The 23,766-nt window shown below is 44.8% G+C and overlaps 2 protein-coding genes across 13 annotated transcripts in view; one reads left to right on the top strand and one right to left on the bottom strand.

Annotated features, from left to right (window-relative positions):
- The window catches only part of MYO19 (myosin XIX), a 39,244-nt gene extending 20,857 nt beyond the window's left edge, over positions 1-18,387 (bottom strand). For 2 of the 11 annotated variants that reach the window (XM_055388345.2, XM_055388347.2), the window contains exons 1-6: positions 18,165-18,304; positions 17,353-17,504; positions 14,378-16,072; positions 11,597-11,735; positions 11,084-11,232; positions 8,761-8,874 (exon numbers count right to left, since the gene is read on the bottom strand). In XM_055388345.2, the coding sequence (XP_055244320.2) occupies positions 8,761-8,874; positions 11,084-11,232; positions 11,597-11,735; positions 14,378-14,467 (492 nt within the window). In that variant the 5' untranslated portion in view covers positions 14,468-16,072; positions 17,353-17,504; positions 18,165-18,304. Of the gene's footprint in view, positions 1-8,760; positions 8,875-11,083; positions 11,233-11,596; positions 11,736-14,377; positions 16,073-17,352; positions 17,505-18,076 lie in introns of all 11 variants that reach the window. The other 9 variants (XM_063706516.1, XM_004041867.5, XM_019027194.4 and 6 more) reach the window with 9 other exon arrangements.
- PIGW (phosphatidylinositol glycan anchor biosynthesis class W) lies at positions 18,266-23,006 on the top strand. Of its 2 annotated transcripts, none has more exons than XM_055388351.2 (2): positions 18,266-18,459; positions 20,797-23,006. In XM_055388351.2, the coding sequence occupies exon 2, from the start codon at positions 20,805-20,807 to the stop codon at positions 22,317-22,319; it is 1,515 nt and encodes a 504-aa protein (XP_055244326.1). In that variant the 5' UTR covers positions 18,266-18,459; positions 20,797-20,804; the 3' UTR covers positions 22,320-23,006. The 2 variants fall into 2 exon arrangements, with proteins under 2 accessions (XP_055244326.1, XP_004041920.3); XM_004041872.5 differs by lacking the exon at positions 18,266-18,459 and adding an exon at positions 18,864-18,985.
- The last annotated feature ends 760 nt before the right edge of the window (positions 23,007-23,766 follow it).

Genomic DNA, 23,766 nt, shown 5'->3' with positions numbered 1-23,766 from the left:
CTGCCTCAGCCTCCCAAGTAGCTGGGATTACAGGCACGCACCACCACACCTGGCTAATTTTTTATATCTTTAGTAAAGACGGGGTTTCACCATGTTGGTGAGTCTGGTCTTGAGCTCCTGACCTCATAATCTGCCCACCTTGGCCTCCCAAAGTGGGATTACAGGTGTGAGCCACCGCACCTGGCCCCAAGCAGTCTAATTTTAATTCATACTCTTTTGTTCTTAATCAGCTGAAGTGAGGTATACTTTCATTTTAACTTCTAATTGTTTGTGGCTAGGACATAGAAATACACTGTCTTTACATATTGACCTTGTATCCTATCACCTCACTAAATGCTCTACAACTTTTTAGTTGCAGTAAGGTGGCAACTTACTTTGTAGATTCTTTAGATTTTTCTTTGGGATAAGAGATATTTCTATCTTCTGAAAGACTTTATGTAGAACTGGTAACATTTCTTCCTTAAATGTCTGGTAGAATTCACAAGTGAAGCCACCAGGGCCTAGAGCTTTCTCTGTGGGAAGGCTTTTAACTATGACTTCAATTTCTTTCAGAAATAGGGGCTATTCAGGTTCTTTTTCTTCTTGTGTGATCTTCAGCAGTTTGTGTTTCTCAAAATATTTCTCCATTTCATCTAAATTGTATAATTTCTTGGCATAAAGTTATTCAAAATATTATCTTAATCTGTAAGATCTATATTGATGTCTACTCTTTCATTCCTGATACTGGTGATTTACATCTTTTTTCTCTTTTTATAAGTCTGACTGGAGAGTTATCATTTTTTTGTTTGTTTGTCTTCTTTAGAGGCAAAGTCTTGCTGTCACCCAGGATGGAGTGCAGTGGCACGATCTCGGCTCACTGCAACCTCTGCCTCCGGGGTTCAAGTGATTCTCCTGCCTCAGCCTCCTGAGGAGCTGGGACTACAGGCGCTCGCCACCATGCCCAGCTAATTTTTGTATTTTTAGTAGAGACGGGCTTTCACCATGTTGGTCAGGCTGGTCTCTAACTTCTGACCTCAGGTGATCCACCCACCTTGGCCTCCCAAAGTGCTGGATTACAGGCGTGAGCCACTGCACCCAGTGAGAGTTATCATTTTATTCATCTTTTCAGAGAAAAGTCTTTTATTTCATTAATTTTTCTATTTTATTCATCTTTACTTTTTCCCTTCTTCTGCATACTTTGGGTTTATTCTGTTCCCCTCTAGCTTCTTAAGGTATGCCACAGACTGAATTGTGTTCCCCTCAAATTCATATTTTGAAGCCCTCACTCCCAATGTGACTCCATTTGGAGAAGGCATCTTTGGGAGGTAATTAAGATTAAATAAGGTAATGAGGCCAGGTGCAGTGGCTCATGCCTGTAATCCCAGCACTTTGGGAGGCCGAGATGGGTGGATTGCCTGAGTTCAGCAGTTCAAAACCAGCCTTGACCAACATGGTGAAACCCTGTCTCTACTAAAAATACAAAAATTATCTGGGTGTCATTGCATCCACCTGTAATTCCAGCTACTAGGGAGACTGAGGCAGGAGAATCGCTTGAACTCCGGAGGCGCAGGTTGCAGTGAGCTGAGCTCGCACCGTTGCACTCCAGCCTGGGCAACAATAGCGAAACTATCTCAAAAAAAAAAAAAAAAAAAAGAGGTAATGAAGATGTTGTGCTTTCATTTTAATTTATTAGTTCAAAATATTTTCTAATACAGACTTGGTAATGAAATTTCAGACAAGGCTGGACACAGTGGCTCACGCCTGTAATCCCAGCAATTTGGGAGGCTGAGGCGAGCTGATCACTTGAGGCCAGGAGTTTGATACCAGCCTGGCCACCATAGTGAAACTATAACGTCTCTACTAAAAATACATAGTCTCTACTAAAAATACAAAAATTAGCCAGGTGTGGTGGCATGCACCTGTAATCCCAGCTACTCGGAAGGCTGAGGCAAATGAATCACTTGAACCCAGGAGGTGGAGGTTGCAGTGAGCTGAGATCACACCACTGCACTCCAGCCTGCGCCAGAGGATCTCAGAGAAAAAAAAAAACAAACATATATATATATGTGTGTGTATATATGTATATATATAAAAATGTGTATATATATGTATATATATAAATATGTATATATGTATATATATTAAAAGTACGTATATATATGTATATATATAAAAGTACATATATATATATCTGTCTCCTTAGAAGATAATCACTAAGGCAAAAATGGTAACAATGTTTATATGACAGCATAGCATCATTAAAATGCTGAATTTAATCAAAGGCAATAAAAAAAAGGAACTAAGATCACACGGAACAATTTAAAAAATAAGATGGTAGATTTAAACCCAGGCATAGTGAGATAGATAGATAGACAGATAGATAGATATTTTTTTCTTTATAGTATCATTCTGATTTTATCTTTGACCCATAGGATATTTAGAAGTGCACTGTTTAATTTCCCAATGTTGTAGGATTTTCTAGGTGTCTTTGTTATTTATTTCTAGTTCTATTCAGCTCAAGGAACATAGTTTGTATCATTTTAATCTTTTTGTTTTTTGTTTTTAGACAGAGTCTTGCTTGCTCTGTGTGAGTAAACTGGGACTACAGGCACAAGCCACCACGCTTGGCTAATTTTTTATTTTTTTGTAGATATGGGTTTTCCCCACATTTCCCAGGCTGGTCTTGAACTTAAGCAATCCATCAGCCTTGGCCTCCCAAAGTGCTGGGATTACAGGTGTGAACCATTGTGCCTGGCCTCAAAATGTAGTTTTGATTTTATATATTTTTCCTTTCAATGAGAGCAGATTTTACTTCATGTATTTTGAAACTGTAATTAGGTACACACCTGTTTAGAACTGTTTTCTTGATGAATTCACCCATTTATCATTATGAAATGTCTCATCTTATCCTTAGCAACATTGCTTGTTCTAACGTAACCACTTCAGCTTTCCTTTATGAGTGTTAGGATGTTATATTTTTTCCCATCCATTTAGTTTGAACTTATCCACGAGTAGACCACTTATATTTATCGTAATTGTCACTATGCCTGGGTTTAAATCTACCATCTTATTTTTTTTAATTGTTCCATGTGATCTTAGTTCCCTTTTTTCTTATTGCCTTTGATTAAATTTGGCATTTTAATGATTCCATTCTATCATATAAGCATTGTTACCATTTGTGCCTTATAGTGATTATCTTCTAAAGAGACAAAAAAAAATAAAAGGTTTTACATCTGTGATGCTGAAACTTACCCCTTTGTGTAGATCCAAATATTTATCTGGTTTTCATATTCTTTTGCACTAAAGAATTTATCACTTCTTGCAGTGCAAGTCTGCAGGCAATGAATTCCCTCAACTTCTATTTGTCTTAAAGTCTTTATTTCACTTTCATTGTTGAAAAATATTTTTGCTGATAACAGAATTCTAAGTTGACAGATTTTTTTCTTTCAGGACCTTAAAGGTGTCACTTTTATCTGTGGGCTTACAGTTTTTGTCAAGATTCCTATGGTCATTCTTATCTTTGTTCATTTTTATGTAATATTTATTTTCCTGGCTTCCTTTAAGATTTTTTTTTTCCTTTTTTTTGATAAAGAGTTTCACTCTGTCATGATCTTGGCTCACTACAACTTCCTCCTCCTGGGTTCAAGCAATTCTCCCACCTCAGCTCCCAAGTAGCTGGGATTTCAGGCACCTACCACCATGCCCTGCTAATTTTTTGTATTTTTAATAGAGAAGGGATTTCACCATGTTACCCAGACTGGTCTCAAACTCCTGACCTCAAATGATCCGCCTGCCTCAGCCTCCCAAAGTGCTGGGATTACAGGCGTGAACTACTGCACCTGGTCCTTAAGATTTTTTTCTTATATTTAGTTTTCGCACTTTGACCATAATGTGCCTAAATGTGTTTTCTTTGTATTCATTCTACTTGGCATTTTTTGAGCTTCTTGGATCTGTGCTTGCCATCTTTGGTTAATTTTGTAAAAATATTACTTTTGACCCATGTCCTCTTTCTACTCCTAGGACACCAGTTACAAGTACAGTTGACCCTTGAAAACACGTGTTTGAACTGCATGGGTCTACTTATACGTGGGTTTTTTTTTCAATAAATCTCTCCTGCCTCCCCTTCTATTATACTTCCACTACCTCTGCCACCTCTGAGACAGCAAGACCAAGCAAGACTGTCCTCTTCCTCCTCAGCCTACTCAAAGTGAAGATGACAGTGATGAAGACCTTTATGAGGATCCACTTTCACTTAAGTAGTAAATATATTTCTTCCTTCTGACTTTCTTAATTTCATTTCTCTAGCTTATCTTATTGTAAGAATACAGTATATAAGACATATAACACACAAAATACGTACTGACTGTTATGTTATTTGTCAGGTTTCCAGTCGACAGTAGTTAATCAGCAGTTAAATTACATGCAGATTTTCAATTGCGTGGGGAGTTGGTGCCCCAACCTCTGCATTGTTCAATGGCAGACCATTTGATATTGTACTACAGTTCTTGGATGCAATTTTCTTTGTTTTTCAATTTGGATAATTTCTATTCACCAACTGTTAAGTTCACTAATGCATTCTTTTGCATGTCTAGTCTGTTGATATGCCCAAATATTTATCATGTTTTAAATTTTTATCATCTCCATTTGATTCTTTATAGTTTCCACCTCTCTGCTGAAAGACTGGAGGAATCTTTTCTGGAGACACCAATAAGCTCATGGGAAAAGTTATGGCCATTCAGGGATCCCACAAGTTTAAAAAGCTACTTACAGTGAGGCCCCATTGGTTGACAATCTTGTACATAAACACAGATTCTAATCAGTTGTTTAACGCCTTATTTTCAAATATGAACAGACACTCTAGGATCATTATTTCATAAGCCTCTTTTACGTGAAATGACAAATATCATAAATGTTAGAAAAAAACTAGAATGTAGAATTAAAATTTTTAACAAATATTCAAAGTTCCAAAGAATTGGAAGGTAAAGAAAAGAATATCTCTCAGAAGATTAAAAAAATAAAGAGAAAGGAGGATAGGTGAGAAAAACATGATTGCACAACTAACCAAATTTCCTCACAGAAGTTCCAGAAGGAGAAAACAGGAGAGGAAATTATTAGATATAACACAAAAATACTTTCCTGAACAAAAGGACATGAGTTTCCAAGTTAAAAAGACCCACACAAAGTACCCAGCATAATAAGTGAAGAAAGGCTATACCACAACACAGCACTGTGAATTTTAATACCTAAAACCTTTGGGGAAAAAAAAAAAATCACCATTATGAACTGGCTCTCTCAACAGCAATATACGAAAATAAAACCTCGGCCAGGCACAGTGGCTCATACCTGTAATCCCAGCACTTTGGGAGGCCGGGGAGGGCAGATCACGAGGTCAAGAGATCGAGATCATCCTGGCCAACATGGTGAAACCCCATCTCTACTAAAAATACAAAAATTAGCTGGGTGTGGTGGTGCATGCCGGTAGTTCCAGCTACTTGGGAGGCTGAGGCAGGAGAACTGCTCGAACCCGGGAGGCGGAGGTTGCAGTGAGCCAAGATTGTGCCACTGCACTCCAGCCTGGCAACAGAGCAAGACTCTGTCTCAAAAAAAAAAAAAAGAAAAAGAAAAAGAAAAAAGAAAATAAAGTCTCTATATTCAGAAAGAAAATTATTTCTAACCTGGAATTATAAAACCCAGCCAAAATATCAATCAGATTCAAGGCAGAATAGACATTTTCAGATGTGCAACAATTTGCCCTCCACGTACCTTGTTCAGCAAACCACTAAAGAATATGGTTTGGCCGGGCGTGGTGGCTCACGCCTGTAATCCCAGCACTCTGGGAGGCCGAGGCAGGTGGATCACGAAGTCAGGAGTTCAAGACCAGCCTGGCCAAGATGATGAAACTCCGTCTCTACTAAAAATACAAAAATTAGCCGGGCGTGGTGGCAGGCGCCTGTAATCCCAGCTACTCGTGAGGAGGCTGAGGCAGAGAACTGCTTGAACCCAGGAGGCGGAGGTTGCAGTGAGCCGAGATCACACCACCTGCACTCCAGCCTAGGCAACAGTGCGAGACTTGGTCTCAAAAAAAAAAAGAAAAAAAGAATATGGTTCATAAAAACAAAACAAGGCAGTAAATGAAGAAAAAGAAAGCCATGGAGACTAGGCATGGTGGCTCATGCCTGTAAACCCAGCACTTTGGGAGGCCAACGCGGGAAGATCACTTGAGGCCAGGAGTTCAAGACCAGCCTGGCCAACATGGCGAAACCCCACTCTACTAAAAATATAAAACTTAGCAGGTCAGGCGTGATGGCTCACGCCTGTAATCCCAGCAATCTGGGAGGCCGAGGCGAGTGGATCATGAGGTCAGGAGATCGAGACCATCCTGGCTAACACAGTGAAACCCGTCTCTACTAAAAATACAAAAAATTAGCCAGGCGTGGTGGCGGGCGCCTGTAGTCCCAGCTACTCGGGAGGCTGAGGCAGGAGAATGGTGTGAACCCGGGAAGCAGAAGTTGCAGTGAGCCAAGATTGTGCCACTGCACTCCAGCCTGGGCAACAGAGTGAGACTCCGTCTCAAAAAAAAAAAAAAAAAAAAAACTTAGCTGAGTGTGGTGGTATGCATCTGTAATCCCAACTACTCGGGAGGCTGAGGCATGAGAATTATTGGAACTGGGGAGGCGGAGGTTGCAGTGGGCTGAGACTGTGCCACTGCACTCCAGCCTGGGTGACAGAAACCCTGTCTCCAAAAAAAAAAAAAAAAACAAAAACAAAATAAAGAGAACGCTATGGGCTCCTGCCATGGGGGATTTATCCTAGGACAGATGGGAATCTGGGGATGTGCAGAAGCAAAGAAGCTTCCATGCAACAGCTGTGTGGCAGCAGCCCTCAGTAGGCACCAATCCAGACAGAAGAAAAGATGTGGTCTGAGAGCTCTAGGAAGGGTATCTCCAATGAAAGAAGCTGATTTGCTTGCCAGTTTGACAGGTGTTTTCCAGATTTGGTGACAAGTCTGGTAATGAGTTAATAATGGTATATAAAAACTAAACAAGTGAAAAAATGGGGCAATTATTTATTTATTATTTATTTTACTTGCCCCACTTTTTCACTGGTTTAGTTTTTGTACACCACTATTAAACAGGGAAAACAGAGGGAAAATAAAAATTATGCAAGAATATATAGTATATTATATGGCTCTGCTATGCATATACACGACCATAACCATGTAAATACTGCTTATTAACTTAATTAGAAATTATGAAATAATTATATACAGAATATGTATTTTGAGGGCAGGGAAATAAGGGTTAAATCCTCATCAAAGTAGGAAGTGAACAGATAAGGTCCAAAACCAAAAAGTCAGTAACAATATAAGCAGTAGTTTAAAAATACGGATGTAAACACCCAAATAAACTGATAAAAGATGTGCAAGTAACTGCATCTGGAGACAGGGAACAAGGTTGAAAGACAAGGAGCAGGTTTGCTGTTTTTCTTTATAAGCCTTGTAGTATTGCTTGATTTTTTGAACTATGTAACTACATTACTATTTATTAAAAATAAATTTTTGAAAATATACCAGGCCCAGCCCAGGGTTACAGTGGCTGCTCAATAAAGGGTTACCAAGCTCTCTGGTTGAATGAGTCTTGGGCCAGGTTCAGCTTCAGTTCCCCAGAGCAATTCTGGGGGACAAGGCTTCGTTGAGAAGCTGGGCATAAGCCACTTCACTAGCCACCTTGATATAGCTCCTAGAGATCCCCTCCTAACCCAAGTCCAAGCCCTCATCCCTGCAACTTACTGTCTTTGTTTTCTTGTCTGTCTCTCTCAGCAGACTAAGTGCCCCCTGAAAGCTACATGTTGCATTTTTCATCCCCCTGCCACCCCTCAGTGCCCAGCCAGAAGCCTAGAACCTGGCAAGTTCTCAGTGTTCAGCAATTCTCATATGTGAGTGAAGGCAGGAGGAGTTTATGGTCCAAAGAGTTCCTCATGAAGGTAAAAGTGTTGTGGAAAGGGCGAGGCAGCTGGGTGAGGCTTGTCAAGGTGGCAAGGCCTTGGCCAATAGTCTCCTTTGACCAGCTGTGCAACTCCCCACTTATCTGTATGCAACATCCTGTCTCATCTGTTGTGGTTTTGCTACCCAGAAGGCCACGTGGCCATACCAGGAGCTTCTGTCCTCCCCAACACCTGGCCCAATATACTGCCCTTGCCACCATGCGCAACCCAGAGGGTTCAGGTGGTCTACTCCAATAAACTTTTTCCCACAAGAACCCCAGCTACTTTGGAGGAGCACTGCCACATGCCAAGCATGCCACCAGGTGCCATATGTACAGTGACTCATTTAACTCTCACAGAAGTCCTATGAGTCAGGTGTTGGTCCTCCCTTCCCTTCCATTTTACAAGTGGAAGAACTGAGAGCTTTGCAGAAGCTAAGTACTTTTCTGATGTGTTCTTAACCACTATGCTGGAATCCCCAGCAGCTGACTTTTGTTTCCAGTGGTGTCAAGAGCTGGGAGACACTTTCGATGAGAAAATAAGGCTTAGAAAAGAAGCTTCATTCCTATTTCACCCAGGGTGATGGCAGAGCTTGCAGTAGAGACTGGACTGGAATCCTGTCTCTTGACTTCCGGCTCAGTGCTAGCCCACCATTGTGCACCAACCCCAGCTTCAGCCAGCCTATGTGGGAATGATCAGGAAGCAAACAACTCCACAAGGAAGGCCAAGGAATGACCCCTGCCTCCCTGTCCACCCAGCCAGTCGTGAGTTGACAGGATGGGAAAGACGTCTTCCTACCTTTCCAGCACCACTCTCTCCACTGACAACAATAGACTGGTTGACTGGTTCAATCAGGCTCTTGACATTCCTGTAGGTCTGTTCACCCACAGTGAACACATGGGGCTTCAGCTTCTGGAACATAAAGGAGTGAAAGGTCATGTGAGGGAATGCCTGTTTTTCAATGATGACTGAGCCAGTGATGACTGAGATGGGGAGGCTGCCAATAGCAGTGGTGGGATGCTTCCTCCAGAAAAATTTTCTGGATGTCACACTGTTAGGCCCAACTTTAGAACCCCTATGTTGGCTTTACCTACTCATTTTCTCTCAGCCTAGAAGCAGGGCTAGCCTTGACCAGTTTACGACATTAACACTTTATACTCCCATCTTATCTTGCTTTAATTGTCTTATCCTTCTGCCTATTACTTCATATTACTATAATTTACAATTTGCAAAGTTCATATAAACTACTAAGAAGTCTCTCCACTAATTGGAAATATAACCCTATTTTATAGATAAGGAATGTGAGGTTCAGAGGAGTTAAATAACCTTGCAAGGCCACTCAGCAAGTAAGTATATCCATGTGATTTAAATTCCAAAGCCACTGTTCCCCTTTTCTTCAACAACTATTAACTGTCTTCAATGTACTAGGCATCAATCAAGCTGGATGCTGAGGAAACATAGGGGACTACGACTTGGCTTTTACTTTTCAGGAGGCAGGGCAGACAGCAGACAGGGCTCTCAGGACTGACTTCCTCTGGATTCCAACTGGATATCTCAACATGCATGAACTTCTGGAGGGCCACGCCATCTCCACAATGCCTAGCTAACCCAGCCAGCAGTGATCACTTACCCACAGCTTGCTGAGGGAGAAGGCAACTGTTCCATATGGCATCAGAGCCACTCCTCTCTACACCTGCCCTTGCCCCAGCCACCTATCACCTGGAGGGATACAAAGCCTCCAACTGTTGTCTCTGCCTCCTGCCTCACCTTCTTGAACCCAACTCCCACAGTAATTATTCGTCTAGTGGGTTCTGTTCCCAGTCCCACCTCTACCTGGATGAAGATGCTCTGCAGATTCTCTCTGCCTGCTATGGTGCTTCAGACTCTTCACAAACAACCCTGGCTTTCTCGTCTTCCTGCTCTCATCTACTCCCTCTTGCCCCCAAGACCTCCCTCCTGCCAGCAAGTTTTCTCTCACCTCTCCCTGAATGCATCATGCACTTTTACACCAACAAGCTCATTATCTGTCTGTACCTCCACCACCCCACCCCAAATAACTTATCCTTTTCTAAGTAAAAGAATAAGTTACTTTCCTCAGTAGAGATAAACATATGCTGAATTTTCCAGGGCAATCCTTATCGTGTATAATTTCATTCTTTCCTAAAAAGGTAGTTTTGCTGGACTCAGTGGCTCATGCCTATAATCTCAGCACTTTGGGAGGCTATGGCAGGTGGATCACTTGAGGTCAGGAGTTCGAGACCAGCCTGGCCAACATGGTGAAACCCTATCTCTACTAAAAATACAAAAATTAGCCAGGCATGGTGGTGGGCACCTGTAGTCCCAGCTACTCGGGAGGCTGAGGCACAAGAATCACTTGAACCCTGGAGGCAGAGGTTGCGGTGAGTCAAGATCGCACTACTGCGCTCCAGCCTGGGTGACAGGGAGAGACTCAGTCTCAAAATAAATAGGGCCGGGTACGGTGGCTCACACCTGTAATTCCAGCGCTTTGGGAGGCCAAGGTGGGTAGATCACCTGATGTCAGGAGTTTGAGACCAGCCTGACCAATATGCCTACTAAAAATACAAAATTAGCCAGGTGTGGTGGCATATGCCTGTAATCCCAGCTACTCAGGAGGCTGAAGCAGGAGAATTGCTTGAACTCAGGAGGTGGAGGTTGCGCTGAGCCCAGATCATGCCATTGCACTCCAGCCTGGGCAATAAGACTGAAACTCCATCTCAAAATAAATAAATAAATAAATAAATAATAATAAAAAATAAAAAGGTAGTTTGTTAAATACACAAATATATAATACCTTTATAAATCCTTTCCTGTTAATAAAACCGCAAAAAAGAAAAAAAAAATCCTTTCTCTTATGTCTCTATTTTAGGTTCCAAACTCAGTTAAACCAATATTTATTTATTCCCCACTTTGCACCTTCTGTCCTGTAGTCAGTTCTTTATGGTTCAAAATTCTGCCAGCTCCTATTGGGCAGGCCGTGGCACTAGCAGACTCTGAATGACCACATTGCTGGTGAATAGATGAATAAGGACAGGGGTAACTGCAAAGAGGTTTAGCGGGAGGTAGAGGAGCCCTGAGGCCACAGGCAGCAGCAGAGCCTTACCTGGGGCTGAGGCGCAGCATGGTACTCTCTCATTAGCTCGGGCGAGTAGAGCTGAGGAACAGGCTTGAAGGGGTTCAAGGCTACCAGGGTGCAGCCAGCATTGGTGTAGAATGTGTCTGCCATGTACCGGGCCTGCAGGCACCTCAGGACTGAGGCGGAGATGCCTTTAGCAAACTCGGGCTCAAATATAGTCAAACCACACACACAGACACACATCTACTTAAGTAACAGCCCTCTTTCTGCAATTAGCCAAGAATCATTAAATCCCAGCAGCTCCCTGAAGAAAAGATACAAGATCTAATTAAGATGAGCTCCAAATCTGAAGCAAAGCATGCTCTGGGGAGCCCAGGTGCAGCTGTCATGCTCCCTCAGGCGGAGGTCTGGAGCAGCCCACCTGGCTCCAGATCAGGAGTCCTGCCGACCTCCATCTGACCTGGAGAAGCTGTGCTGACTACTCTCATCACACCTCCAACCTCCTGGAGGTGATACTCCTGAGGAATGGGAGGCCCATACCTGTCTCTAGTGTCACAGGATTCACCCTGGTGAGGTCATCCAGCTTGTACAGCAGGACCTCCCCACCCAGGAACTCCTGCAGGTCTTCTCTGAGGTACTCCCTGGCTTGGCCATCAGACCCCGGATTGTGGCCATTGACCTGGAAGAGATAACGTGAAGGTGAGGCCAGGCACAGTGGCTCATGCCTATAATCCCAGCACTCTGGGAGGCCAAGGCGGGCGGGACACAAGGTGAGGAGATCGAGACCATCCTGGCTAACACGGTGAAACCCCGTCTCTACTAAAAAAAATTCAAAAAATTAGCCAGGCGTGGTGGCGGGCACCTGTAGTCCCAGCTACTCGGAAGGCTGAGGCAGGAGAATGGCGTGAACCCAGGAGGCGGAGCTTGCAGTGAGCCAACATTGTGCTACTGCACTTCAGCCTGGGCGACAGAGCAAGACTCTGTCTCAAAAAAACAAAACAAAACCAAAAAACCAAAAAACATGAAGGCCGCGACAGCTGGTACTCAGAACAGCTGGCAGCTACAGAAGGGTGGGAACCTGTATAGTAGAAGGAGTCTCTGGTATCATAGTCTGGTTGGGTTCAAATTTCAGTTCTGCCTCTTAGTAGCCCTGTGAGCCTGGGTAAGTTACCCTCTTTGAGTCACAGTTTCTTTATTCGTAAATAAAGGAAAATAAACTCAACTGACAAGGTTATTGGGAAGAAAAGAAGAAATATACAAAGCATTTAGTCAGTGCCCGGCATACAGCATGTACTCAACAAATGCTATCTCTTCTGCCAAGAGCTCCGGCCACTTGGAAGTAGCACTTCCAGGCTACTAGCCTTATTAGAAATAAGGCTATAGGAATGTTGCAAAGGAAAAGAACCATGGGTTAGGCCTTTTTGGGAAGAGACAGTTCAGCTTTTGATGTAAAACAGCTGTACCTTCTGAGAGAGGTAGCCCCATGTCTTCATCACCTGCCTTTTGTGGCTTAAATTTAGGCTGGCTAATGAATTGGTTCCCTTGGCCTGAGTCTGCTTGAGAGAAAGCCTGGCTCAGACGGCTGTCTGAGGTCAAGAATACGCACCAAGGGAACAGGTCCTTTCTCCTCCCTTGCCTATCTTTTTTTTTTTTTCCTTTCTTTTTTAAGAGATGGAGTCTTGCTCTGCTACCCAGGCTGCAGTGCAGTGGTGTGATCATATCTCACTACAGCCTCCAACTCCTGAGCTCAAGTGATTCCGCTGCCTCAGCTTCCTGAGTAATTGGGACTAGAGGCATGAGTCACCCTATCTTCCTTTGCCCATTCTTGATGCCAACCCTTTCCACATGTATCATCCCTCCACTTCCTCCTGTGGTCCCATTTCTCCTACTGTCTCCTTTGGGGATGCAGGAAAGATAGATTGGGGGTTGAAGACAGGTATCTTGCTGAAATGTGCTTTTGCAGGAAGAGGTCTGTGATACAACAGGTGAATTTCCAATGAGAATGGTGAGCCTAAAATTTCAAACCTCTCATAGAAATAAGCCATGGTGGCAAATTTCCTCCAAGAGGCCCAGTAATGCACTTCTTCCAAAACCGTTGCCTGTTCTCTGAACTTTGGGCCCACTATAATGCACAAGGTAGGCTCTTGGCCTCCAGAGTAACTGCGGAGGTCAGAGCACAGCTATATCTATGCATATCCCTCTCCTTTTATGAAGGGGAAAAAAAAAAACACCACTACACAAACCACTCACAAACACAGACACAATTTATGAAGAGTTCTGATCCAACCAGAGAGGCATCTGAGTATGGTGATCAAGTACCTGGACTTGAAAGTTAGTTGTCTGGCTCTGAATCCTGATTCTATCTCTTACAGTTACATACTCTTATGTTAATTTCTTAATCTCTTTGTGCCTCAATTCTCCTCATCTGGTCCCGGTAATCCCAGCTACTTGGGAGGCTTAGGTAGAAGAACCACTTGGGCCTAAAAGATCGAGGCTGCAATGAGTTATGATTGTACCACTGCACTCTAGCCTGGCCAACAGAGCAAGACCTTGTCTCTAAAGTAAAAAATAAAAATAGAAAAATTTCCAGCTGGCCATAGTGGCTTAAGCCTGTAATCCCAGCACTTAGGGAGGCCAAGGTGACCCTGTCTCTATAAAAAATATTTAAAAATTAGCTGGGCATTATGGTATGTGCCTGTAACCCCAGCTATTCTAGAGGCTGAGGCAGGAGGGTTGCTTCAGCCCAGGAGGTCGAGGCTACAGTGAGCTATGGGGATATCACTGCACTGGGCAACAAAGTGAGACCCTGTCTCTAAATAATTTTTTAAAGTTCTTTTCTGTAAAATGGGATAATGGTACCTACCTCACAGATACTCACAAGCACATAAACACATGAAGGATTCAGAAAGGCCATCTGGAATCTGCCAAAAGGGGTTAGCTATTCTTCTTCTAAAAGTGGCTTTTGTATTTTTTTTTTTTTTTTTGACACAGAGTCTCGCTCTATCGCCCAGGCTGGAGTGCAGTGGCACAATCTCAGCTCACTGCAACCACTGTCTCCCAGGTTCAAGTGATTCTCATGCCTCAGCCACCCAAGTAACTGGGATCACAGGCATGCACCACCATACCTGGCTAGTTTTTGTATTTTTAGTAGAAATGGGGTTTTGTCATGTTGGCCAGACTGGTCTCGAACTCCTGGCCTCAGGTGATCTGCCCGCCTCGACCTCCCAAAGTATTGGGATTACAGGCATGAGCCACCGTGCCTGGCCTTATTTATTTATTTATTTAAGAGACAGGGTCTCACGGCTGGGTGCGGTGGCTCACCCCTGTAAAAGCACTTTGGGAGGCTGAGGCGGATGGATCACCTGAGGTCAGGAGTTTGAGACCAGCCTTGTCAACAGAGTGAGACTCCATCTCTAAAATAAAAATAAATAAATAAACAAAAATTATTAAAAAAAATTTGGAGGCCGGGCGCGGTGGCTCACGCCTGTAGTCCCAGCACTTTGGGAGGCCGAGGTGGGTGGATCACGAGGTCAGGAGATCGAGACCATCCTGGCTAACACGGTGAAACCCCATCTCTACTAAAAAATACAAAAAATTAGCCAGGCGTGGTGGCCGGCGCCAGTAGTGCCAACTACTCAGGAGGCTGAGGCAGGAGAATAGCATGAACCTGGGAGGCGGAGGTTGCAGTGAGCCAAGATCAAGCCACTACACTCCAGCCTGGATGACAGGGTGAGACTCCATCTCAAAAAAAAAAAAAAAAAAAAATTGGAAAATAGAGATAAGCAAAAGGAGCATAAAAATCCATAATCATACTACCCAGAAATAACCAATATTTTAGAGAATATCATAGGTTTTTTCCCCTACATACTTTAAAAACATTGAAAAGTATTATATTTTTATGTAACTTGCTTTATTCCATTGTATTGATATATCTTTTTTTTTTTAATAAGAGAAAAAAAAAGTTTAAAAATAAGCAAGGAAGAAGCCCAGAGCAGTCAACTGTTTTGCCCACTTCTTACCTTCAAACCTGTTCCAGGAGCCATATGGCTGGAAGGTCAAGCTGCAGTGTCTACTATGGCTCCCTTGACGCTGGCAGGCCCCACACCTGGCTGCTACCTTGCTGAGGTCAGGCACTTACCTACCCAAGACTCCACTAGACTCTGAGCTCCTTGAGGGCAAGCACCAACCTCAACATCTGCCTCAGCCCAGTGCCTGGCAACACTTGGTAAAATAAAAAGTCAGCAAATAAGTACTGGCACTCTCTCAGGACCAAGAGTTACACATGAAGGATGATATGGGTATGAGATAGAGCTCCACTGTAAAAGGTGATTTGGAATCCTACAGGCCTGGGGCAACAGTAGCCTTTACAGAGAGGCAGAGACATGGGGATCATGTAACCCATGATCCACTCATTAGAATCCTTCCATATTTCCTCATAGTCTCCTACATTTCTGCACAGGCTGACCTCTTTGCCTGGAGTGCTTATTTTCCTTCTCCAAGTGGCTAATTCTTTCTAGTTCTTTAAGGCTTAGCTTCAAGGAACACATCCTCTTGGAAGCCCCAGGCTTCTACTATGCCTCAACAATTCAGGTGGCAGGGACATCTCTCAGGACTTCCTCTGCAGAATCCCCAAAGTGCCCTAAGGATTCCCTTACCCATCCCAAAGAAAGGAGCTAAAAACAAGACAGATTCAAATTAGGTATCAGGAAGAGTTTCTTGATGATGAGTAAAAGGCACTGGAGAGACAATTTGAGGAGAGAAAAGAGACCTTTAAGGGGGCTTTCCCTTCCTTCCAGGTTAGGGCTAGCAACAGATGCTGCAGGTGCTTGAGGGCCTGGGTTATCTAAGGTTGAGGTTTTACCTGCTGGAGCATCCTCCTTCAAAGTGGTCAGCCAGGGTTCTGGGTTGCAGGAGGTACAAGGAGTACTATCCACCTAGTCATGGGACCATGGGCTGGGGTATGGTTCCAACAAAGGGCTCAGTTCTGGAGGAATCTCAGACAAGTCACTCCAGGGCCTGTGGCATGAGAGAGAAGACAAGGACCACACACAGGTAAGGGCTTTTCTGGGGTGACTCACTCACTCCTTCCCACCTAGCAGAAGCAACCAAAATGAGATGCAAGGCAGGCCTGGGCGGAGAGTGGGCCTGTCCTTTCCCTTGCCAATTAGGAGACAGGGAAACTTTTATGAGAGCCTCAGAGGCTCCCTGGGCCAGTTTTATTACAGGGTTAGGGTTTGGGTTGGGGTGGGGCTGCAAACCCTCTGGGTCAGTGTGCCATGGAGGAGGAGTAAGACACTCGGGAGACAGAGAAGCCTTGTGCCCTATCCTCTACATTAGACAGAAATATCCTATTTCAGTGTAGCCAGTCGTTGGTGGGGAGGAGAGGCTGGAGTCATCTCTTGCCGCTCCAGGAAAGGTGTGGTGTGGTAGTTTATATCATAGTTCAACCACTCACTGGGTGTGTGATCCTGGGTCAGGCACATCACCTACCTCAATTTCTTACCTTGAAAATGGGGACAGTTAAATCTGCCTCATAAGGAGTGGTTGTGAAGGTCAATGAGGTCATGGTTTGACAGCACCACACAAAGTACGAATCTGAGTATTCACTCAGAGGATAAACACTGTTAGCACTACGACTAAGGGTTGATGATCCATTTGGGAGCGCTAATCAGGTGAACGGTCCAGTGTCAACTTCAAGAAGGTGAGGATTTCAGGGAGCTGAATCCATCTGGGAGGTGGGGTGTTGTGAGGCTGGGCCTAAGCCAATCTTTGAAGAATGGTTAAGTGACCCTCAGACTTGGAATTTTCTAGGCCTTGGCACCACCCCTAGCAAGGAGAGATGAGGCTGAGGGTGAAGCGTGCCTGCAATGGATTAACCCTGGTGGAGACTTTCTTGAGGCTCTGAATACATCAAGTCTTTAAAGAACCCAGGGATAGGCACTTCCATAGAAGCTGGAAAAAGGACAATTGAGGCGGAAACAGGTATCAGGACCGTGCTGGACCAGGAAAGGTGTGGTGCTACAGCCCTAGAAGATCCTGACCCTGGACACTGACTGTACCCCATCCAAGGGACAGCCATGCAGAGGGCTCCAGAGAACAAAGCTCTTTCAACTGGGAACTCATCTCAAGCAATAGGTCCAGAGGGGCAGCACAACAGGTTTGGGGTTTGAATCCAAAACCCAAGGCCCCTGGCACAGAACCCAAGAACTAAGCCTCACTCTGTTTCCTCGTTTACAAAACGGAGTGATAATATCCAGATCTCACGGGGCTAAATGAAGCGTTAAAGGGGCTAATACCTGTGAAAGCGCTCTGCAAATGTTATTACGATGCAGCATCAGCTCCTAGCTGGAGTCAAGTGAGATTAGAGCAGTTTTCTCCAGTTCTCCCAGCTCCTGCTCCAGTCGGTTTCGCGGTTACCAGCCAAGAATTTCTGGAAAGGGTGTGACCACTGTGGGCAGAAGGGAGACGGTAATGAGTAAATGGAACACCGAATCAAGGCAAGTGGCAACCTGATCACCAGTCCCTCCTTCTCAGACTCAGTTTCTTTCTAGGCATGGAGGACAGTGGGAGGGCAGACGCTGAGAAGCGCTGGGTAAGGGTCTCATCAGTCCAGCTGGCTCCGCCCCCAGGTTCCCGGCGGGAACCGGGGACTCATGGTCCGGGCGTCGTGCCGGAAACCCAGGGCTGGGATGCCGTTCCGGAAGCACCTGGCACGGGGAGAGTATGTCCTTCCCAGGAAGGTGGACGTGACCCCAGCCAAGGGCGCAGCTGCCCTGACACCTCCCGGGACCAGCCGCCCCCTCCCGGGTTCCTCAGCTGGGCGAAGAGTGGAGCAAGGACCCTCTCCCCACCCAGGCCGCCCCCTGCCGGCCAGGTGGAAAGGTGGAGGGTGTTCAAGAAAGACTTGTTTCAAGCAAGAGCCAAGAGCTGGGCTACCCCCTCGTGAGACACAAGAGGGTCAAAAGGAAAAGGCAAAAAGGAGGGAAACGGCGCTTTGGAAGGGGAGGTGAAGACGCCTACTTCTTCCTCACCGCTGCGGGGCAAACTGGCCTCCCAAGCCCCTTCCGCGTCTGAAGGGCTTCAGATACAAGCTCGGGTTGACACTCACCGGTCCCACGGCCCGAGCCGCCGTGCTTCAGGCCCCCGCCCGGCCAGACTGGAAAGGGGGGCGGGCCAGGTCAGGCGGCGGGAAGAACACGGGCAGGAGAGAAAAGAGGAGGGGCAAGAGCGTGCAGTGAGGAGAGGAACCTGGGACCGCCGAACCGCACCCCGTCGGCTGCCGCACTGGCTAAGTAGCCGGGGGTCGGCCGGCTCCTCCCCAGGGGCGGGGCGCGCACTCGCGGCGCGGGGGGCGCACGTGGCTTGGCCGGGACGCCTGGTCCGGCTTGCGGGCTTCAACTACGGTGAGATGTTTTGCGACCCTGGGGTAAAATGAGGGTAAAGCGGCAGCTTCCCACGTTCTGGGGGAGAAGCGCGGAAGCACGGTTTCCTGGGCCTTCGGGCGACCCCAGGACTGGAAGTCTTTCGGTAGAGGTCGCCGCGGCGGAGTCTTGTGCGAGTCCGGCGGACACCATTACCCTGGTAGGGCCTCGCCGTGAGGTCTGAGGGGCCGTGTGAGGTGCATGGCGCGCCGTTTCCTCTCCAGGCGCTCCTCTCAGGGCTACAGCCCTAGAAGATTTGGCCTACACCAGCCCAAAGGACATGACAGGAGTGGGTAGCCCACGGGACACTGGGACGAGCGCCATGATGGGCGGAGACGCGCGGAATCGGTCGGCCCGGAAGTGCCAGCTGCCTCTGTCGGCCGGAAGTGCCGCGCGGGAGGCGGAAGCGGCTGGTTCCCGCGTGGTTTGGCGGGTGCAGCGGGAGTCCGGCGGCCCTTCCCACGTACACTGTCTGCTGGGGGCGCCGGCACCATTTGGAGCACGTGAGGTATACGGGTAGGGCGCGGCCAGGTCGGGCGTCTGTTAGGAAAAAGACTTTTTATGTTTGTTTATTTATTTATTTATTTATTTATTTTTTTTTTGAGACGGAGTCTCGCTCTGTCGCCCAGGCTGGAGTGCAGTGGTGCAATCTCGGCTCACTGCAAGCTCCGCCTCCCGGGTTCACGCCATTCTCCTGCCTCAGCCTCCCGAGTAGCTGGGACTACAGGCGCCCGCCACTGCGCCCGGCTAATTTTTTTTTTGTATTTTTAGTAGAGATGGGGTTTCACCGTGGTCTCGATCTCCTGACCTCGTGATCCGCCCACCTCGGCCTCCCAAAGTGCTGGGATTACAGGCGTGAGCCACCGCGCCCGGCCTTATGTTTATTTTTTAAGAGACGGAGTCTCGCTCTGTCGCCCAGGTAGGAGTGCAGTGGCGCGATCTCGGCTCACTGCTGCCTTCCACCTCTGGGCTCAAGCGGTCCTCCCGCCTCAGCCTGGCGAGTGGCTGGCATTACAGGCGCGCACCACGCTCAGCTAATTTTTAATTTTTCTTTTTTTTTTTTTTTTTTCACTCCTGGCCTTAAGCGATCCTCTCTCCTCCCAAAGCGCTAGGATTGCAGGCATGAGCCACTTCTCTCGGCTAGGACTTTTATTTTTAATGGTCAACTGATTTGAGTTGGTTACTGTGAGATATTGTCACAGGTTCCAGACAGGCCATAATGCACGCATGCATTCACTTACTTATTCAGCTCATGGTACACTGAGAAACTCTAGGTTCATGTTTAACCAACAAATGTGTTCTTCCAGTATGCCGTTTTTCAGACAATGATGTGTGGCATTCAGAGGTGTTTTACAACCCTTAATAAAAGAGCAACTAACACTAGTATGTGCTATACATCCATTCTTAATGCACCCACCGTACCTACTTCCATCCTAACCTAAAAACATAGCTGTCTGTAAATGAGGAAAGGAGCAGCCTGGGGATCCAGAAATCACTGCAGGGGTCACGTTTTGTACCGAGGCAGTAGGTTTGGAGAGGCTCTGAACTGGAACCAAGGCCCCCAACTTCAAAACGTACTTGGCCCCTAGCCTTTGAATTTGCTTTAAGGTCATTAGTAAATCCTATTCAATTTGCATCAAAGAATCTTCATGATACGTACTGTGCTCCATAATAGAAATTCCCATCTGCCTATGATGCCATTCTCAGAGTTTATATCCCAAATTCGCTCTCTTTTCCTTTGCTTTTTTACTTTTTTTTTTTTTTTTTTTTTTTGAGATGGAGTCTCACTCTGTGGCCCAGGCTGGAGTGCAATGGCTCACTCCAACCTCTGCTTCCCCGGTTCAACCGATTCTCCTGCCTCAGCCTCTAAAGTAGCTGGGATTACAGGCGGGTGCCATCACGCCTGGCTAATTTTTGTATTTTTAGTAGAGACGGGCTTTCACCATGTTGACCAGGCTGGTCTTGAACTCCTGACCTCAGGTGATCCTCCCACCTCGGCCTCCCAAAGTGCTAGGATTACAGGTGTGAGCCACCGCACCTGGCCCCAAATTCACTTTGTGAGTCTGTCTTGTACAGGGAATAGCTGAAGCTTTGTAACCAATAATTTCATATTATTAGTATGACATTTCTATCTGAACACATTAGTGTTAAGCTTCTTCCCACAATCCTTGGAAGGGGAATCACAAATCCTAGGTGAACTCATTAGGGCCCAAAGTTCTGCTCTGAAATCTAGGAATGAGAGTAAAATTAAGCCAGGTATGCTAATTACACAAGAATGCTGCTTTTCACAAATCCATTCCTTTGCTCTTGTTTTCACAGGAAGAAAAATGTCTGAAAAGCAGATGAAGGAAGCTTTTGTCAGTAACCTCAATGGAACCACCGTGCTGGAAATCACCCAGGGATTGTGCTTTCCTGCATTCTGTATCCTGTGCAGAGGGTTCCTGATCATTTTCTCACAGTACTTGTGTTCTTTTTCACCTACCTGGAAAACTAGATTCCTCATTGACTTTGTTGTCCTAATAGTTCCCATGGTAGCCACTTTGACCATTTGGGCTTCATTTATCCTCCTTGAGCTTCTCGGTGTAATTATCTTTGGGGCAGGGCTGTTGTATCAAATATACCGAAGGAGGACCTGCTATGCCAGACTGCCTTTCCTAAAAATCCTTGAAAAATTCTTGAACATCAGTCTAGAATCAGAATACATTCCAGCCATCTCCTGTTTCCGTGTAATTACCAGTGCATTTACTGCTATTGCTATTTTGGCTGTGGACTTCCCACTTTTTCCCAGAAGATTTGCCAAAACTGAGCTCTATGGGACAGGAGCAATGGATTTTGGAGTAGGTGGCTTTGTTTTTGGGTCTGCAATGGTTTGTCTAGAGGTCAGGAGGAGAAAATATATGGAAGGGTCCAAATTGCATTACTTTACAAACTCATTGTACTCTGTTTGGCCATTAGTCTTCCTAGGAATCGGACGATTAGCCATTATAAAATCAATAGGCTATCAGGAACATTTAACTGAGTATGGAGTTCACTGGAACTTTTTCTTTACCATAATAGTTGTGAAATTGATAACACCACTGCTGTTGATTATTTTTCCCCTAAATAAGTCCTGGATTATTGCCCTCAGCATTACTGTATTATACCAGCTAGCCCTTGACTTTACCTCACTGAAGAGGTTAATATTATATGGCACTGATGGTAGTGGCACACGGGTTGGTCTATTAAATGCCAACCGCGAAGGAATAATCTCTACCCTGGGGTATGTGGCAATACATATGGCTGGTGCGCAAACAGGGTTGTATGTGCATAAGAACCGATCACATATCAAAGACTTGATAAAAGTAGCCTGTTTTCTTTTACTGGCAGCTATTAGCCTCTTCATATCTCTTTACGTAGTTCAAGTAAACGTAGAAGCAGTATCTCGAAGAATGGCAAATTTAGCCTTTTGTATTTGGATAGTTGCTTCTAGCCTGATGCTTCTTAGTAGTTTATTACTGGGTGATATAATTTTGAGTTTTGCCAAATTTCTAATTAAAGGAGCTCTAGTACCATGTTCTTGGAAACTTATCCAGTCACCTGTTACAAATAAAAAGCATTCAGAATCTCTAGTCCCTGAAGCTGAAAGAATGGAACCCAGTCTTTGTTTAATCACAGCTCTAAACAGAAAACAGTTAATATTTTTCTTGCTGTCAAATATAACAACTGGCCTGATCAACCTGATGGTAGATACATTACACAGCAGTACCTTGTGGGCCTTATTTGTGGTCAATCTCTATATGTTTTCCAACTGTTTAATTGTATATGTACTATATTTGCAAGATAAGACTATACAATTTTGGTGATCAGCAGGAGTAGGATATATAAGTATTTGGGCAATATTTAATGAGGAATATTAATTGTAAAGATATTGTGCTTTTGGCAACAGTGTTAACCATATTTTATTATAAAATAGTTTCAGTCATCTAAACAGCAGTGATGCTTAATTATTATTTTTTTTGAGACAGAGTCTCGCTCTGTTACCCAGGCTGGAGTGTAGTGGTGCCATCTCAGCTCACTGCAACCTCCACCTCCCGGGTTCAAGCAATTCTCCTGCCTCAGCCTCCTGAGTAGCTGGCACTGTAGGCATGTACCACCATGCTCAGCTAATTTTTATATTTTTAGTAGAGATGGGGTTTTGCCATATTGGCCAGGCTGATCTCAAACTCCTGAACTCAAGTGATAACACCCACCTTGGCCTCCCAAAGTGCTGGGATTACAGGTGTGAGCCACCACACTGGGCCAATGCTTAATATTTTAATGTATCTCAACAATAAAACCAAGAAGAAACAAAGCCTTTTGACTTGTTAGAATGTATTAAGTAGTATTTTAAAGAAACTTTATAGTTGTGACATTGAAAGACTGTTGGGGTGGGGGGAGGAAAATTTTTACTTTCCATCTTAATGTAACCTTATGCTATTCTGTATTTTTACTGTATATTGCTTTTACAATAAATATAAAATGAAATGTTTATGTTGACATTTCAGTGTGAACTATGGATTGTCAATACTTGTTTATTGCTCAATTTAAATTTTTGAATAAAACCTAGGACTAAGAAGCAAGTGTTTAAAATCAAACACTCCAGTGTGCAGATGGGTGGATATAAAAAGAAAAATTTTAAAAATAAAATAAATTACTTATATACTATGAAGTCAGACAGTTAAATGCACCAAAGAATAGACGGAAGGCTGGGCATGGTGACTCACGCCTGTAATCCCAGCACTTTGGGAGGCTGAGGTGGGAGGATTGCTTGGGCCCAGGAGTTCAAGACCATCCTGGGAAACATAGTGAGACCCTGTCTACAAAAAAAATAGACTGAATTGGATGTTATATTATAGCTTATACACATAATAATTACGAGACAAAGTTTTGCTTTGGGATTAATTCATCTTTTAGCCTACCCTATGCTAGGGATTTAAGAAGCACAGCACAAATTTCCTGATACCTCAGAGCTTGCAATCTAGTGGAGGAAACAGACATTAAACATCTATTGTGAAATGCTAAGTTATGAAGAAAAAGCATAGGTTGTCAAGAGTGTCAAATCAAGAACTGACCTAGTAAGGAGTCAAGTTTTCCCCACAGATTTTTTTTTTTTTTTTTTTTGAGCTAGAGCTGATAAGTGGAATGAGGAGTTATAAAGTCTTATGTGTCTGGGGGCTGGGGGGCAAATGGCAGAGAACATTATAGATGGATGACTCCCTCAGCAAAAGTCCTACGTTGGGAGGGCACCAAGCACATAATGGAATTGAAAGA

This window comes from Gorilla gorilla, chromosome 4, assembly GCF_029281585.2.
Source record: "Gorilla gorilla gorilla isolate KB3781 chromosome 4, NHGRI_mGorGor1-v2.1_pri, whole genome shotgun sequence".
Taxonomy (NCBI): domain Eukaryota; kingdom Metazoa; phylum Chordata; class Mammalia; order Primates; family Hominidae; genus Gorilla; species Gorilla gorilla.
Note: the sequence above shows the minus strand (reverse complement) of the source record. Positions and strands in the feature narration are given on the sequence as shown.